At 50.0% G+C, this 18914-nt stretch overlaps 1 protein-coding gene across 10 annotated transcripts in view; it reads right to left on the reverse strand.

Moving 5' to 3' along the window:
* The window catches only part of NCAPG2 (non-SMC condensin II complex subunit G2), a 64769-nt gene extending 60753 nt beyond the window's left edge, over positions 1 to 4016 (reverse strand). For 3 of the 10 annotated variants that reach the window (XM_045053092.1, XM_023250830.2, XM_023250824.2), the window contains exons 1-4: positions 3920 to 4016; positions 3425 to 3536; positions 2323 to 2613; positions 1948 to 2067 (exon numbers count right to left, since the gene is read on the reverse strand). In XM_045053092.1, the coding sequence (XP_044909027.1) occupies positions 1948 to 2025 (78 nt within the window). In that variant the 5' untranslated portion in view covers positions 2026 to 2067; positions 2323 to 2613; positions 3425 to 3536; positions 3920 to 4016. Of the gene's footprint in view, positions 1 to 1947; positions 2068 to 2322; positions 2614 to 3011; positions 3156 to 3424; positions 3829 to 3919 lie in introns of those variants that run through there. The other 7 variants (XM_023250827.2, XM_023250825.2, XM_023250828.2 and 4 more) reach the window with 7 other exon arrangements.
* Positions 4017 to 18914: the final 14898 nt, after the last annotated feature.

The following is an 18914-nucleotide window of genomic DNA, read 5'->3' on the forward strand; positions in this document are numbered from 1 at the left end:
GAACTGACGTTATAGCAGAATTGATGGGAGGTCCACCTAGTAGGCTTCCAACAGACTTAACTGCTTGGTTGACCGTGTGAAACCTACAGAATGGCTCTTTGTATCATTCAACTTGAAGAAAACAAGTGATGTACAATCCTGCGTATTTTCATTTTTTTGTTTAACTAAGAGCTACGTGGTGACTGACATACTAAATTACTGTTAATAAGGTGTGCTATTCATGAACTAAAGCTAATGGCTATTAATACAAGGACTAACTCAGCATCCTACTGAGATGTCTGCTGCTGAGCAACAGTTCAAGGCTCTCCAGCGCGTGACGGGGACAGCCGGAGGGAAGCACCTCAGAGAGTGCTCTGTGACCCTGCATGGACTGTGCCACCCAAATGTTGCTGGCTTTGCCTTTTGATTTCAGATCATTATCATTTAGCTTCATCACCACCAATTTAGTGATTTTAGTTAACGCTACGATACTAGTTTGCAACAAGTCTTATGAACTTTAAACTATATGTGTGCTGTACATCTAATATAATACAAATCACCTGCACTCCTACTAAAGCAGACATTAATGTAACATCTAAATAGTTGGCTCTCACAGACACTTCCACGATGTGCTGCTCGTGAACTTGTGCTGGTTATGGGTAAGTTTACAGGGTACCATTTTACAATACAAAATCACCTCATAAGCTCATTTCTCTCCTATAAAGAAAAATAACTTCATGAATGTTGCTAGCAACAAATTTACTGTTAGGTTCCTCTCTACTTCTTAGTGACTACTAACTTAATCTTCACTGCATGAGATATGTGTCTCCTGCCCCAACATCACGAGCATTTTACAGTTGGTGCCTTAAGTGTTGGGTTCCTCAGAGTTCTGTCCAAGGCTTCTCTCATTACACGACAGATGATCCCGTGTGTTCCCATGACTGAAGCTTCCAAGGGCCACTGAGGACACCCAAATCTGTCTCTCCCCAGGCCTCTTTCCTGGGCCTCAGATACTATCCATCCACCTGCTGGACACCAACTTGTGCCTGTCCCCCTGACAGTCATCCAGAACGTCCCAAATTGAGCCTATCTTCCCACTCAAACCTGCCTTCCTCCCACATCCAAGATCTCACCGGAAGGCACCACAAGTCAAAACCTGGGATCTGCCTTCACCCTTTCCTTGGCGCACATCCAGTCAACAGCACCACCACCCCCCCAACTGACAGCTCGCGCAGGGCACGGCCTCTTCATTCCTCTCCGGGCTTTCATGTGGCCCTCTTCGATCTATTCTTCGGATGCAAACCCCCACTCCTCTCAGGATAAAGTCTCAGCTCCTTAAAATGATAAAGAAAGGCTGACGTAATTCAAGTGTCAGCCCTTGGGTCTTCCCGACCTGGCTTTCTGCACCCTAGCCCTACCGAACGCCTTCAAGTTCAAACACAACGTGCCTTCTCCGGTCCATAAAGTTATCCCCTTCACTCTGAGATCCTTCCCCACATCCCTCCTTGACTGGCTGACTTCTGTTTACTCCACAGCCTTTCCACTGGGACAGCAAAGAGTCCATGGCTGGATGTGGGCACCCTCCCATACCCCTGCCCCAGCTGAGTCTTTACTCTGCTGTATTTCCAGACCTGAATCCACCACAACACTGTAAATAACTTGAGGACCAAAAGAACATGTCTTCCTCACTATGCCACCCACACGGCAAGAGATCTCTAAATATTTAAGTGTATAGAAACACACTGTGTTACATCACTTAGCATTCTTACAGCTCTCCTAAAAGAAGCGGGAAATACCATTTGTGAGTACCTGCCGTCAGCAGGTCTATTTGAGTATACCCCTGTTTTTTTTAAATAAATCCTGGTTCCTAAGGATTCACTGAGACTTCGAGATCTCATTTGTGTACTGATTTTGAAAAAAGTCTTATGTTAACAGCCAAATTACAATAAAGCTAAACATAAAACTTACATCAAGTTGAATAAACTGCAAAAATTCTCCAATCAGCTCCTTAGACACTGCTTGTACAAATGTCTCTCGTTTTTCCATGACAGATGACACTGCTTTTCATATGGCATCTATTCTGTAACCCTAAGCAGAAAACACAGTCAAACTGAAACTTGAATTTGCAAATATATCTCTTCCTACACGACATAATTTGGCACTAACATCCAAAACTGCAAAAAAACAAAACAAAAAACAAAAACCTGTACCATCTACGGTAGACAGTTTTTAACCATATTCTGACGTAAAACAAGTTATATCTACAAAATAATTCCCTTCCTTTCTTTACTGAGGACGGTATCAACATAACACTATGTTATTATCAATTGTCAATGAAGTTACCAACAAAGGAAAGAGAAATCCGAACGGCTCGAGGAGGCTGGCCTCCTCCCCCTTTAGTGCCTTAGCAAGATGCTCAGGCAGGTCTGAGTCAGTTCAACAAAAGGCTGATCCCACGAAAACATGGGGGAAAGTGCCTTGGGAGCAATAAAAGAAAGTACTGAAGAAAAAGATGGAAAGCGGAGCCCCGCCGCTAGATCCTGAAGACTGTGCCTCTCCGAAGTGCCATTCCGCGAAAACAACGCAGTCACAGCCGCCCGTTGCCGGGCGAGGCGCTGGGCCCCCCCCGGGAGCCTGGAGGGAGAGCAGACCGTTAGGCGCCCAATCACAGGAGCCCGCTCCCACCCGCGCCGGGACCAGAGCTCCAGGGAGTGTGTGCAAGCGCCCTGCCCGCTGCGGCTCCCCCAGGAAACCCTACTTTCCATTCACACCCCGGGGCCGAAAGCCAGCAGCCAACAGGCAGCCAACAGGCAGCCAACAGGCAAGGTAAGTGACGGAGCACACATGCAAGCAGACCCTTCGCTCCAGAAACAAATGAGAACCTCCCGGGCCTTACAGACAGAGCAATCTGGAAAGTCACTGGCACCAATGACAGCACTTTCGGGGACAGAAAGTCCTCGTAAACCTCGAGTTCCAGGTCTTAACGTCTAAGTTAAACCCACAAAAATGGAAATAACGTGCCCAGTGCGTACCACTGGGGCCTGGCCACCTCACTCCTCGGCTCTGAGGGCTGAGCTAGAGAACAGAACTTCCGATTGGCCCGGCAGCAGGCAGGGTGGCCGGCGACAAGCTTGATGACTAATAATGGCCAGCAGCAGCCCATGGGTTTAAAAACAAACATTCCGAAAAGGTGCGCTCGCGACACGGACTCACACGTCTTGCGCGCGGGTCTCTGAACTCTGCCCCTCCCGTGGACCCGTGGGAACGCCCCTGGCGTGCTCCGCCCCCAAGGGCACCCGCGGCACCTCAGTCTCAAGCACGGCAATCTACGTGTCCTGACCGCGTTCACCACCAAACGCCCCATCTCCTGACACTCGTGACTGCAGCTGCTTCCAACTCCCAGGCTACCCCCCCCCCCCCAGGGGCCGCCTTCGGCTTCTCGTACTATTCGTGCCCGCGTCCGCGCCCGTCCGGCCAGATGCTGCCTGCAGGCTGAGGCGTCATCGCACACGCAGTTATCCGTCCCCACGGCGGCAGGGCGCTCTTCACACAGGAGCCTGGGCCGAATTACGAGGAGCGTTCAAAGGAGGCGCCTGTCGCCTTGTCACCACCTGTGGGGCTGCGCGCCAGCCCTCCCACGAACAAGCCCCCGCCCGGAGTAAAGCACTCCCGTCAGAACGACGACAGACGCTTGGGGACAGGTTCCCGGGCAGCCTGGGTCCAGGGCCGGGGTCCTCTGTGAACTCAGCCCCGGAGTCGGGGCGTCGGCCTGCTCAGGGCCCCGGTGCCCGCCGCCCCAGGGCCGCCGCAGAGCCACCGGCCGGGCCGTGGAGCCCACGCGGAGGCTGTGCGACTGGGGGCTCCACCTGACCGACCCCCGCCGCTTCCCGGTCCCTGCCCCCGCCCGGAGCCCTTCGCCTGCCGGCACCGCGGCGCTCACCTCGTCCCGGAAACCCGCCGTTTCCCGCGCTCGGACCAGATTCAAACCCGCCCGCCCGCGCCCGCGACGCGCTCCGCCCGCCTGCGCGTCATCACGCGCCGCTCTCGCGAGATCCGGGCACACCTGGGCGGGGCCGCCGGAGGGCGCTCTGCACGCCCCGCCCCGCCCAGCGGCGTCCTGACCACGCCCTACGCTGCATACCCCGCCCCGCCCTGCCTTGCTCGGAGCCCGGGCCACGCCCCAGGCCCCTCCCGCTCTCCCGGTCCCGCCCTGCGTTTTCTTGCTCCGAGTTCCGGCCCAGGCACTGGAAGGCCACTGCCTGCCCAGGCCACGCCCCTCCCACGGGAGAGCAGATCGGGCTTGTTTTTATATTTATTTACTTTTTAAAGTTTATTTTGAGAGAGAGCGTGAGCCGGGTAGGGGCAGCGAGAGAGGGAGAGAGAGCGAGAGTAGGCTCCTCACTGTCAGCGCAGAGCCCCCACACAGGGCTGGAACTCAGGAACCGTGAGATCATGACCTGAGCTGAGATCAAGAACCAGACACTTAACTGACTGAGCCACCCAGGCGCCTCTCTGTATGCTAATTTTTAAAAAGTGTTTATTTTGAGAGAAAAACTCCCAAGCAGACTCTGCACTGTCAGCACGGAGCCAGCCCAATGTGGGGCTCAGGAACCGTGAGATCATGACCTGAGCAGAAATCAAGAGTCCAACTCTGAACAGAATGAGCCGCCCAGGCACCCCTGGCTTTTTTTAGTCTGAAAAATAAATGTGTTTTATCAGTGGCTTAAATGGCTGAAATGACTGCAATATCGACATAATTATAAAGATTGACTTTTAGAAACGGTCACATCACTATGAATATCCAATGGAATCAATACTCTAGCAACTGGTCACCTGGTCTTCCTGAAGTGTTTACAGCCAGTCTCCCAAATCAGGCAATCCTAGCATAAATCTGTTTTTGCTACGAAGTTTCTGTGGGTCACATCTCCAGCAAGATACAGATTTCTTAAATATTTTGTGGCCATAAAGCTCTAGATTTTAAAACTTTTACATTTATTAGGGATACAAAGAGATCAAAACCATATAAAAAATTATAAAAGTTTTGACAAGTACTTGTAAAACTAAAATTTTGTTGAAACACATCTTAATGCTATGGTTAAGACTTTTTTCAGTTAACTCATGTTTCCAAGGATGAATATTCTATTCTGATTTTTTGTGTTTATAGACATAAATATTGAGAAAATTTGTTCACATAAACAAATGAAAAAAAATGGGATGAATGGGTTGCTCGGTCAGTTAAGTGTCCAACTCTTGGTGTTAGCTCAGGTCATGATCTTGTAGTTTGTGGGTTTGAGCCCCTTGTTGGGCTGTGTGCTGACAATTCAGAGCCTGCTTGGGATTCTCTCTCTCTCTCTCTCTATCTCTCTGCTCCCCTCCTGCTCTCTCTCAAAATAAATAAATAAACTTAAAAAAATGAAAAAATGACACTCTATTCCTTGAACATATTTTAGTTAAATGCCAAAAGTCACATACTGATCACAAACATATCATCAATTTTTTTCTTTACATTTTATATCTATGTATTTTTTAAAAATCCATCCATGAAAAAGGAGCCAGGTGTTGGTTTCCTACAGGGGGAATGTTCTCATGGAGGAACCTAAGGCTAAGCTGGCTCACGTCACTTCTTGTTCTTTAATGGATTCTGCGGTGCCACACTTGTCCTGTCAGGTCCAAGAACCTCATTCAGTGAATGCAAAGTCCTCTTCGGACTGCCCGGCTTGTTGCTGAGCATCGTCAATCAAATCAAGGCCCTGCCATCCCTCTGGACCTCGCTGTCCACTCCCCTGAAGCTTTGATTTTGTCAGACCCGCACAGACCCAGAGCTCTACCCCCATCAATTCTTTTATTTTAATTTGTATCAGCTAATAAGTTGATAGGGCTTTCCTTCAATTTTTGTTGAAAGCAAAGACTTTCAACACCTGAAATTCAAAATACATTTTTGTCCAGTCACTTGGAGTCATTCACTTTCTTAGTTTCTAGAAAGTTTGCCAAAAATCTTTGCCCACATACATTCAGTCACTATTCATTACAGTGTATTGTTTACTCTTTCATTGTAAAGGCGTTTTTGTTGATATTATTTTTTAACATAAAAGCTTTTATCTCCTGATTTACATATTTTTCCGTTGGGGTTTCCTCATCCATACAATGGGGGCAGGGATGGTCTGAGTGAGTGAAGCTCTGGGAGGCCATTCCCACAATGCATGAACGTGCCTTTCCTCAACAGAATGAATCCCAGGCCTCCTCCAAACCCCGTACAACTTCACTCTGTCTTCAACCCTGTCGTGTGACGCAGCCTCTGAACCCTCCTCTCCACCAGCCCTGTCTGCGCCTCCGTGTCAAGACTATGCCCTGTTCAGCCCTACATCCTAAGTCTGGCACTTTGTTTGTTTGTTTGTTTGTTTAGTAAGCTCCACGCCCAACGTGGGGCTTGAACTCACAACCTCAAGACCAATAGTCCCATGTTCTGCCTGAGATAGCCAGGCTCTCCCTGGCACATTTTAGATGTTTGAAGAAAATGTTTTCTGAATAAATGAACGAATGAGGTGTGAGGGTGATCTCCCTTCCCACGTGGTAAGGTTCTGAGGCCCCATGGCAAGGCAATATAAACTAAGCCTGAAGACTGTTTGGGACAGAACATATAGGCTAAAATAATATTTCAATAAAGGACCAGCTGTAAAATTCAGGGTTTTTTTTTTTTAATTTTGTATTGGGCAAATAACACAAATCGCATTGTTCAAATTCAAAGGAAACCACTCTTACCACTTTCCTGAGTATCCTTCCAGAAAATTTCTGGAAGAAAACACAAAATTTGTCACTTCATTATAATATTTATAACCAGGAAAATAAGCTAAACAAGAGGACATCACTGGCTAGGAACTTGAACATGGGGCTGATGAGAAGGAGCATTTCACGGTTGTTCTGGGTGGAGCAGAGCACAGGGCCAGCCCTCAGAGCTGGACGCCCTCCAGCCCCTGAGTCACTGATTCCAAGAAAGAGGGAGGGTTCGTGACTAATCAAGAGGCAGCTGCAGAAACATTTCCTTCCTTTTTGTGGTTTTATACTATAGCGTCTCTAAAAGTAAAAGTTGAACTTGGGAAATGTGGATGTGGATATCTGAACAACAATTAAAGAAAAAGCAGAAGTCATTGGAAGCTCAGGGCCCACCCTTGCCCTCTACCCGTGGGAACTGGGCCAACTGGCCCCACAGGACACCTGCCGGGCCTGGATTGAGTGACCCCTTAGGGGAGCCCTAGGGGTGGCAGGGGACAGCTGGCTGCCCCTATGCGTGCTGTGAAAGCTCCTGGGTGCACATACGAAAAGAAGTATGAACCCCACCTCATACCATTCACAGAAATTCACTCAAAGTGGATCAGAGACCCCCATTAAAGCTAAAACCATAAAATGTCTATAGAGGGCGCCTGCGTGGCTCTGTCCTTTGGCGTCCCACTCTGGATCTCAGCTCAGGTCTTGATCTCAGGGGCGTGACTTCAAGCCCCACGTTGGGCTCCGTGCTGGGCCTGAAGCACGTGCTGGGCCTGTTGTTAAAAAACAACAAACAAAAACTAAAGTGTCTATATATGTCTTTCCTCTTCCTTCTCCTTCTAAACAATGTCCCTGGAACAATTTGCTCTTCAGGAGACCCTGACCATCACCAAACCTTTCCTTGCAAGCCTTCAGTGCTTTCTCCTTGCTTTAGGAAAAACACCAGGGTGCCCGGCCCTTGCTTGCCTCCTCAGCCTGGGCTGCGCCCCTTTCTGACTTGTCCGTTCCTGGGGACCCCGCAGGGTCCCTCACTCAGTGCCTTCACCCCACCTGCCTGAACCCTCCCTTCCCCCTCACTGCCCACGGCTCACATGCCCTGCAGAGCTCAGCTAGTGTAATTTCCTCCTAGACACAGAACTCTGCCCACAGCACACAGCATACAGCAGGCGCTCACTGAATGCATGGAAGAATGTGTGTCCACGGGGCTTGGCAGTGACCCTACTGAGGCCCCTTGTGGAGCTGAAAGAGAAATCAGACACACCCGGTGTCCAATTCGCAGGAGGAAAGGTGTCATCATGAGCAGGGCCCACCCTTTTGAGTGTCCCCAGGATGCCATTCACATTTGGCTAAATCTACCAGCAACTTCTATTAAACATGTGGCCCCTGGCCCCTTAGTCAGGAACCAATGCCCATTCCTTTCTTTCTTTCCTTTTAATATTTACTTATTTATTCAGTGAGAGAGAGAGAGAGCATGAGCAGGGGTGGGGCAGAGAGAGAGGGAGAGAGAGAAGCTGAAGCAGGTTCCTCGCTGTCAGCGGGGCTCGATCTCAGGAACCGTGAGATCATGACCTGAGCCGACACCAAGAGTCGGACACTTAACTGACTGAGCCACGCAGGCGCCCCAATACATTTAATCTTTTTTTTTAATGTTTATTTTTGAGAGGGGGGAAGGCAGAGAGAGAGGGAGACACAGAATCCGAAGCAGGCTCCAGGCTCCACACTGACAGCACAGAGTGGGACACGGGGCTCGAACTCACAAACCTCTAGATCGTGACCTGGGCCTCACGCTCAACCAACTGAGCCACCCAGGCACCCCACATTTAACCTTAATAACAATGATCTAAAAGTAATTATTTTGCTTTATTTATTTATTTATTTATTTATTTATTTATTTTAATTTGCTCATTTTTGAGAGGGGGGAGAGAGCAGGCACACGCCTGCGCGTGTGCTCAGGCAGGGAAGGGGCAGAAAGAGGAGGGCAGACGGAGGGTCTGAAGCAGGCTCTGCGCTGACAGCAGACAGCCCAACAGCCCGACATGGGGCTCAAACCCACGAACCGCAAGATCATGACCCGAGCCGAAGTCGGACAACCAACCGACTGAGCCACCCAGGCGCCCCTATTTTGCTGTCTTTACATTTAACTGTGCTGGTTTAGAAATCACCTCAGTCCTTTCCTCATCCTGAGAAGTCTGTAGAACATGCTGGTGGGATCTGCCTATATTCTTGCCACCCTGGCTTCATAACCAGCCCTGAGACCGTGGGTAAATCATTTGCTCTGAGAGCCTGGTTCTCCTGCGGAAGGAGAGGTAGCGCTAAGATCGCTAGTGGCTCCTTCCAGCTCTAAACTTGTACAAGATGTGCAGAAACGAAGGAAACGGCACATCAAACCTCTAAAAGCCTCAGCGTGTTGCCGTGGCTACGGTGCCGCCCCGGTGGGACTGAGGCCCCTGAGGTGAGAAAAGGCGCCAGTCAGCCTGCTGTCCAAGGACTGGCCAGGTGACCGCTAGCGGATTCCCGTGTCATATTTCCTTTCTCACATGAAGACACACACTTGAAGGGCAGTTTTGGTCACAATGCATGCTTCCACTCACTTCCTCCACTCCACACAGCTCTGAAAGATGAGAATTAAAAGAGGAAACAAAAAATGCATAGCTGTGCCCCACGGAGCATATGTGGAACAGGATCCTGAGGACATGGGTTTGCAGTCAGCAGACAGGCAGGTGCGTCCAGAGGGCAAAAGGGCTCTGCATGCACCACAGGGAACAGAGACCAGGTCTGGGCTCACTGCCCACAGCCAAGGGCCAGCTGGACCTGTTTGTCCAGGAAAAGACGCTGACAAGCTCAGAAAGCTGGTACCTATGGCACAGTTAATAGGGAGCCACGGGCCAAGATGTAAGCTTGGGACCAGCAGCCACAGCAAGTCCCCTCTCACTTGGGTGCAGGAGCCGTTGTCTCAGATCTCAAGTATCGCCAAGGAGTGGGGTCTCGGAATGTCCTTTAAGACCTGCTCCGGACCAGGGGTTAGGAGGGCAAAGATTGGGGAGGGGGTAGGATGAGCTCAGTTGCCCCCCAAATAATCAATATTCTGTAGACCATCTTCTCTGGCCTCAGTGCATTTAAATTAGTAACCAACACCAAAAAGGTAAGGGAAAACATTCTTGGACACTTAAAAATGTCCTGAGAAACTCGTGGAATAGAGTAAGTCCCAGTGGAGATTAGGACACACTTGGATCTAAATGGCAGGGAAGGTACTTACCACACTTGGGAAGTGAAGTTACAGCAGGTGTCGCTCGCTTCACTGAATAAATATAAACCTTTTATTTTTATTTATTTATTTATTTAGTTAGTTAGTTAGTTAGTTATTTAATATATGAAATTTATTGTCAGATTGGTTTCCATACAACACCCAGTGCTCATCCCAAAAGGTGCCCTCCTCAATACCCATCACCCACCCTCCCCTCCCTCCCACCCCCCATCAACCCTCAGTTTGTTCTCAGTTTTTAACAGTCTCTTATGCTTTGGCTCTGTCCCACTCTAACCTCTTTTTTTTTTTTTTCCTTCCTCTCCCCCATGGTCTTCTGTTAAGTTTCTCAGGATCCACATAAGAGTGAAAACATATGGTATCTGTCTTTCTCTGTATGACTTATTTCACTTAGCATCACACTCTCCAGTTCCATCCACGTTGCTACAAAGGGCCATATTTCATTTTTTCTCATTGCCACGTAGTATTCCATTGTGTATATAAACCACAATTTCTTTATCCATTCATCAGTTTATGGACATTTAGGCTCTTTCCATAATTTGGCTATTGTTGAGAGTGCTGCTATAAATATAAACCTTTTAAAAGAAATACTGAAAATAAGTTCGATGTTGACTCTAGGAGCTAGGAAAAGAGCAGCTCAGGAAACCTGAGTTAGATAGAAAGGAAGCAAACAGATTCTGATACAAAAATGAGAAACGATGTAATAAACTAAAAAGTAGGGTCTTTACAAAACCAATAAAGTAAACTGACTTCTAGTAGGGTTCCATAATCAAGAAAAAATAGAGGATATAAATAAATAATATCAGGGGCGCATGGGTGGCTCATTCAATTAAGCGTCTGACTTCAGCTCGGGTCATGATCTCACAGTTTGTGGGTTCGAGCTCCGTGTCGGGCTCTTTGCCGACAGCTCGGATCCTGGAGCCTGCTTCGGGTTCCGTGTCTCCCTCTCTCTCTGCCCCTCTCCCACTCATGCTCTGTTTCTGTCTCTGAAAAATAAATACATGTTAAAAAAATTTTAGTAAAAAAACCAAATAAACAATATTAGGAAATTAAAAGAAAATGCAGCTATGATATAATAGAAATATTAAATTCATAAGAAATATTTTTGCAATAAATTTGAAAGCATAAAGTGGATACTCTTCAAAACTGATTTGGTAAGAAATAAACACATAAACTAATACAAAATTTTGAAACAAATTTTAATCGAAATCTCCCTATTCAAAAGGTAATGGTTCAGAAAATTTTATAGGCAAGTTTCACCAGCTTTTCAAGAAACAGATGATTGCTATCTATACAAATTGTTTCTGAGAACAGAACAAAAGGAAAAAGACTCACCTCACAGGACCACAATCCCAAATAAACCATGTGCACACAAGCCTTGCCTCAGGCCCTGCTTTCAGGGGAACCTAGGCTCAAACTCGGTTTGAGAAGATGATCTTGGAAGATCTAAACGTACCCACACATGCACATCCACACACGTGGGTATGCAGACACACACGCACACATGTGTGACATGCACACACAAACACGCAAGTGCACACACACAATACACATGTATGCAGACACACGTACGCACATGCACGTGGCATGCACATACAAATGCGTGTGTGCACACACAATACACATGTGTATGCACATGTGACATGTACATACAAATGCGTGTGTGCATGTGCACACATAATACACAGGCATATGCAAACACACGACGTAGATACAAATGTGTGTGCATGCGCACACGCATAGTACACATATGTATGCACACACATGTATGTGACAGGCACATGCAAACACACATGGGCACACACATAATACACATGTGTGTGCAGATACACGTGCATGGCATTCACATACAAACACGCATGCGCAAAACAATACACGTGTGCAGAAACACGTACACACACGCATGTGAAATGCACATACAAACACACATGGGCACACACATAATACACATGTGTGTAAAGATATGTGTGTGTGGCATGCACACACACGCGTGTGCACACACAATACACATATGTATGCACACGTGTGGTACATACAAACACGTGTGTTCATGCACGCAAACAGTACCACATGTGTATGCAGACACATGCAGACACATGCACATGACACACAAACACGCATGTGTGCACATACATAATTCCACGTGTGTGCAGACATGTGTATACACGTGCATGTTGCATGTGTATACAAACACATGTGTGTGCACACACCCACAGTATACACATATCGGTACCACACACGCACGCACACAATCACTCACAACCACACACATATGTGTATACATGCTCACAATCACACAGAACATAAATACGTGTGTGCATACACAAAACACATACACATGCATCTGCACACGTGTGTACACACGTACATATATGTACACAACACACATGGATATATGCACACACTCACACGCACACGTGCTCAAGTAATAGACATACCTGCACACACAACACGCACATACACCCATGTGCCCATGTACTCCCAGTGTACACACAACACACGTGTGCCCACTCACATGTGCATGCACGCACACTTTTGCACACATACTCGCACACACACTCGCGCATGCGCTGGCATACGTATACGTTTGGCCGCTTCCTCACTGGCCTGCATACCGCCTTATACATAGTGTGTGTGCGCATAAACATCGCTGGCTGGAGAGCATTATCACAGCCTGGCCTTCCTTTTGTGTTTTGAGAAAGTCAACGAGATGCTGCATAGGTTTACATTCTCAAAGAAGAGGAGTACACGAGTGTACAACAAAAAGTTCCCCAAAGCTATTTCCTACACTTGACCAGAGAGAACGAGCAGACTTTGCTAGCTCCTGTGGCCTGAGAGCTCTCCTTTGCCGGGTCCAGACCCTCACGTTCAGGGAGTGGAACCAAACAGAAATGCAGTCACTTGTGTCCGGGACGAAATGGCGACGGTCGAGGCGCGTAAAGGAAATGAAACCTAAGCTTACAAGAGTTGACAGCCCTTCTCAGAAACCAGTAGAAGACATTACCAGCTCCCGAAGGCCAAGCCTGTCCACACCATCTCTGGGCTTCCTTGCCCCCTGACTGAGCTTCCCTGATACAAATAAGAAAGAAGGCCACTAGGCAACTGCCGAAAAAGCCAAATCAGTGGCCCATTTACCTCATCAAAACCCCCGTGTCCGTGAGCAACTTAAGACTCACTGCGCCCGGGGCCTTGAGGTCCCCAGCTTGCAGGTCGAAAGCCTGGCAAAAACTCTTCTCCCTGCCTTGTTTTATTCAGTACGCAGAGTTTGGTTTTCGACAAGGGTGTCCGCACGTTAGGGGCGGTGTGACGGACACTTCACCACACCGTCTCTGGGCAAGGTGTTGGAAGAACCGTTGCATAGAAAGCGACCCGAGAAGCTTCTGGCGTTACGTTTTCTTTAAGTTACGCGTAGAGTTGAGGCTCATAACTGAGAGTCGAAGCAGCCTGTGCAGAACTGGACAAGCAAAAGGGAACCTTGGCCAAAGCGGACAGGTGTCTTCATATTGAGTATTTGTAAGAAAGAGGAAAGAGAATTCAACACGAGAGAAGCCAGTCTCCATCACCCTGAGATGAGGTTACACAGGGGGCTGCAGTTTTCGTTTTTTTGTTTTGCTGTGGTTTCTTTTTTTTTTTTATTTTGTGTGTGTGTTTTAGTTAGAGAACCGCCATTAAAAGCTCTTTCATTATGGACGCAAACCCGACATCGCTGGCGAAGCGATCCCCAGCACCATAGGATTGACCCTCCCCGTTTCATCCAGCGGGGTGTAGGTTCTAGGAAAGTGTGTGTTCTTACAAGACGGGACACTGAGGCCAGCCTGCACGGTGTGGCCCTTGACCCCGTCATCACGTTCGAGGAAAGCCCGCGCTGGGACGGCTCTGGTGTGACCTGGCTGGTCTGCGGTGTCCTCAGGCGCCATCATTTAAAGCACAGCGAGCCAGGCTTCAGAAAACGTGCGTGGCGGGTGCTGGTGGAGAGCACCCGGGTGGATCAGAGGTTCCCTCTGGGAAGAGTCGTGGAGGGAGGGAGGGTGGCTCTTTGGGCCTAGGAGCCCCTCGCACCCGCAGGCCGGGACCCTCAGGCAGAAGGTGCCGGACGCGGACACATCTGTGGCAGGGCTGAGAGCGGGCTCCCACAGGCCGCGTGTGACGCTCCCGGCCGACCGAGTGTTCGCCCACTCTGTGTGTGACCTTCCTTCCGGTCCCCAAGGCCTGACCAAACCGTCGTAAGAGACGTCGCATCATCTTTCACAAACATAACGCGGAGTGGGAGAAGCCGGACGCGCCCACACGCCCACCGCGAGCTCGCAACCCACTGAGCCGATCTGTAGGCCGGGCCTCGGGTGGAGCCGCCTCGCGGGTGTGGCCTCGGGTGGGGCCTCGCGGCGGCGGGGGTGGGGGGGGAGGGGGGGGGCCTGGGGCGATGCTCGTCTTCGCTGCGGCGCGGCTCACACAGGACTCCGCTTGTGAACAGTCCAGGCAGGACGGCCAGGGTTTGCGCACGTTTCTGTACGTATTTTATACCACGATGAACAAAAGTGAGAGCAAACTGTGTTGGGCTGCGGAGGCCGCGAATCCTCAGCAAGGCTGGGGGCGGGGGAGGGGGGTTGCTGGAAGCGACCCCCGGAGGAAGGCCGGGCAGACGCGGCCGCAGGCAGGGCAGGCAGCGGCCCGCATACCACCCCCCTCCCCAGGCGTGTGGGGAAGGCGTTGGCGCTCTTGTTCTTGGACAGACCGGGAGGGACGCCACACCAGGAACTCAGGAAAGTCAGGCCGGTGGGGGCCGTGCCTTGGGAACGCGTGTGACAAGACAGCGTAAGGCTGTGGCAGGCCTAAAGGGGGTGGCGCCCATGCAGGCAGCAACCCTGGGGGACAGAGCGGCTACAGCGACACGTGCTTGCTGCCTGTCACGCGCCGGCCTCCATGCTTGGCGGCGCCGGCCTCCTTTTTTCCTCTACACCACCTTCCACACAAGTACTATGGCCGTGCCTACTTTGCAGATGGGAAGCTGGAGGCACAGAGACCTCTCTGACTTGCCCTAGGTCACACAGGGCCAGGAGTGGGGTCTGAACGTGGGCAGTCTCTGAGCCATGTTCCCAACCACTGGGCCGCATTCCTTTCCAGACTCAAGATACTTCGAGTACAGAGAGCAGGGATTATCCAAAGAAATCCATAAAATTACAGAGCGGTCGTAAATAAATGCATGCAAACACGAAAAAGTGACATTAACTCCTTCAGTGCTTCTCGGAGGGCAGGCAGGCTAGCGACAATTTTTAAAAAAATTTTAAATCTGGGAGTGCCTGTTTTTCCAACATCTCTGAAGGACTGTTTTGTCCAACATGGGACACTTGGCTGCCAGGCTCCCTTCCAGCCCCTGTGTCCGTCCCCCCCGCGCCGGCCTGCACGGCCCATGGTGAGGACCAGCGGTTATCTTACAGAGGAGTCCTGCGCGAGAAGGGTCTCTCTCGCTCTCAGACTGTCCTGGACAGTTTGACCATGAAGTGCCTCGGCCAGACCCCCTCACGTGGATCTTACGTGGTGTGCGTGGGTCTCCGTCCGGTTCGGGCAGGATTTCCCAAGCGTTCTATCTGGCCCTGCTCGCCACCCCCCACCCCGAGACTCCCTCCTGCGGGCGTCTCTGTTCCCCATACATGGTCTGTTGGCCTGCCTCCAATCTGTTGATTGCTCAAATCTACGGTTGAGTTCCTTTAGTAAGTTAGTATTTCATTTATTATAAACTCCAGAATTTCTATTTAGTCCTTTTAATAATCTCTCTTTCCTGATACTCTTTATTATTCTCACACTTGCCTTGACTTCGTTTCTTTGAGCATATTTGTAAGCTGATTCAAGGTCTCTGTCCACTTAGGCCCAACATCTGGGCTTCCCGAGGGACGGTTTCCACGGACTGCTCTCTCCCAATACAGCCCATCCTGCTTTTACACGTCTTACGGCTTTCTGTTGAAAACCGGACATCTAAAATAATAATAGTGTGACAACTCTGTAAACGAGATCCCTCTCCTTCGACTTTGTCTGGCTTAGCAACTTTCTTGGGCTAACTTTCCGAAAGCTGCCTGGTCACGTGCTGCCTCCGAGGTCTCTGCTCAGCTGGCCGTGTAGCTCAGCTAAGCACTGGGGACAGATTTCCTCAGATGCGTAGGGACCGGGCCTTCTCCGTGCACAGCTCTGCAGATGCCCCCCCCCTCCTGGTGCCCCAGGGATGCCGGGTTCTTCAAAGCCCTCTGTGCACATCTCATTTCCTAGACTTCTCTTTCAACTGTCTCGCCAACCTGGTACACTGCCCCCAGCAGCCGCCATGGTGCAGAACTGCCACTGATGGGTTTTGATACGGGTTTCCCAGGAGCCAGACGGGCCAACTGGCTCCCTGATGATGTGGCTTTCAGGGGCAGGTCTAAACTCACTCTGTGCCCTCCCTGCTTGGCTGCAGTTCCCACTGCTATTGTAGCCCCCAGGCCGCTGCGTGACTTTTCCTCATTATATTTCCCTTTTTAAAGTGATCTCGACACCCAGTGTGGGGTTCGAACTCACGACCTGAGATCAGGAGTCACACACGCCGCCGACTGAGCCAGCCGGGCGCCCCTCATTACATTTTCTAGGAGCTACTAATCATGTATGAGACACTGAGATTTATGTTTTTATGACTGGCCTCTTATTAAATACTTGCTGGTAAGTTTTCAGGTTATTTTCTTAGGTTTTGCAGGTAGACAATCTTGTATTTGAAAATGACTTCTGGGGGCACCTGGGTGGCTCAGTTGGTTAAGCGGCCGACTTCAGCTCAGGTCATGATCTCGCGGTCTGTGAGTTTGAGCCCCCGTCAGGCTCTGTGCTGACAGCTCAGAGCCTGGAGCCTGTGTCAGATTCTGTGTTTCCCTCTCTCTCTGACCCTCCCCTGTTCATGCTCTGTCTCTCTCTGTCTCAAAAATAATAAATAAATGTTAAAAAAAAAAAAAAGAAAGAAAATGACTTCTGGGGTGCTTAGGTGGCTCAGTCGATTTGGGTGTCTGACTTTGGCTCAGGTTATGATCTCACGGTTTGTGAGTTCGAGCCCCGCGTCTGGCTGTGTGCTGACCGCTCAGAGCCTGGAGCCTGCTTTGGATTCTGTCTCCCTCTCTCTCTGCCTCTCCCATACTTGTGCTCTTTCTCTCAAAAATAAAGTGTTAAAAAAAAAAAAAGAAAAAAGACTTCCTCCGTACAAAATGTAACCTCTCTTTTCTTTTCGTATCACATTGCCCAGGGTTTCCAGAATAACACCAAAAAAGGTAGACCTCCTGGCTCCTTCCCTACGTTTGTGCTCAACTGTTGCTCAGATGATCATACTGTTGGCTTTTTGTTGCAGTATTTTTCTTTTCCACGTTTGTCAGTACCTTTCTCTTTAGACTTCACTAAAAACTGTCAATAGGTGTTTGTCTTTAAGTGGAAACTTAAGACAAATTAATGTTAAGGTTGTGCCAGACTTTAGCCTTAGTTTACTCAGCATCTGATTGTTCACAGTGATAAGCAACTAGAAAAAGATTTAGGTGACACCCTTACGATCTGTGCCCTTGAGAGCTGACAGCGCAGCCAGGAAATGGTTTTCAATAAAACAGAACCACGGGCGCCTGGGTGGCTCAGCGGTTAAGTGTCAGTCTTTTGAGTTCGGCTCCAGTCGTGATCTCACCTTCGTGTCGGGCTCTTCGTTGACAACATGGAGCCTGCTTGGGATTCTCTCTCTGCCCCTCTCCCGTCCTTTCTATCTCTCAAAAATACACTGTAAAAAAGATAAAGCAAAGCACTGCAGTGATGCTAAGTCTATGACTGGAAGCAGCACGGTGCTGAGAGGCCTTGTAACTGGGGGCGGGGGTGTGGGTCCGGGACACCCGGGGAAATCCACTCCAAGCCAGGAAGTGAAGGGCAGTGGGAGTCAGCTAGGCCAGGGGCAGGGGAAGGGCAGGTTTGGGGTACTGATGGGAAGGAGGGTGGGAAGTCTGTGGAACCGAGAGGAAGCGTCAGGGGTGAGCGGCACCGTGGAAGGAAATACAGCTGGGAAGGTCTCAGGGCGTGGTATGCTGGGGGGGGGGGCTTTATTCCAAGAGCATGGGAGAGCGGTAGTGAGTTGGAGACGTGTTTTAAAAGACCGCCCGGCCTGCGGCATGGAGGGGGCAGGGGGAGGGGCCGCAGCTCCAGCGCTGGGGGTGGCAGGCAGCACGGGCAGGGCCGTGGGCCCCTAGCAAAGCGGACGTCTTCTCGACTTGAACCGAAGGGCCTGGGGTCTGCACGTGGGAGGAAGGCAGAGGGACGGCCGAGGTCTCCACCTCAAGCTCCCGGACAGACACCGGCAGCCGGACAGAAACACCGCGGGCCCCTCAGTGCAGAGGGCTAACAAGGAGGCGCTGTGTCGGCGGGTGTTGAGCCCAGCAGCAGAGTCTGCGTTGCAGACATCAACGTGGACACCAAGTTGTCGACGGCTGTCAAGCAGAATGCGGAGTAAACATTAAAAGAGGGACCGGGACTAAAACTTGCGTCCGTCTGCATTTACGGTCTGGCTGGAGAACCGGAGGGCCAGGCGTGTGGCCACGGGCGCCCCGCGGCAGGGGGGGCTCCTCCGGGGCCCCCCCTCCTGCCTCGGCCAGCCTCTCGTCCGCTCTTCTCAGGACTCCGCTTACAAAGCACACAAAGAAGACCGTCGTTTTCTACTCGCGATGGCCTTTCAGATGAGTGTTTTCAAGACTCCGAGTCCAAGGCGGGCAGAGAAGAGCCAAGATGGGAACAAGAGACGAGTATCAACGACCTGATGTGCCTTTGAAAATGAAAGAACTCACAAATAGCATGTATAAAGAATCTACTTACTACTTTTCAAGTTATTTGACCACACGTTAAAAATTTCATTTCAAAAGACAAAGGAAAAACAAATCACAAG

This window comes from Felis catus, chromosome A2, assembly GCF_018350175.1.
Source record: "Felis catus isolate Fca126 chromosome A2, F.catus_Fca126_mat1.0, whole genome shotgun sequence".
NCBI lineage: Eukaryota > Metazoa > Chordata > Mammalia > Carnivora > Felidae > Felis > Felis catus.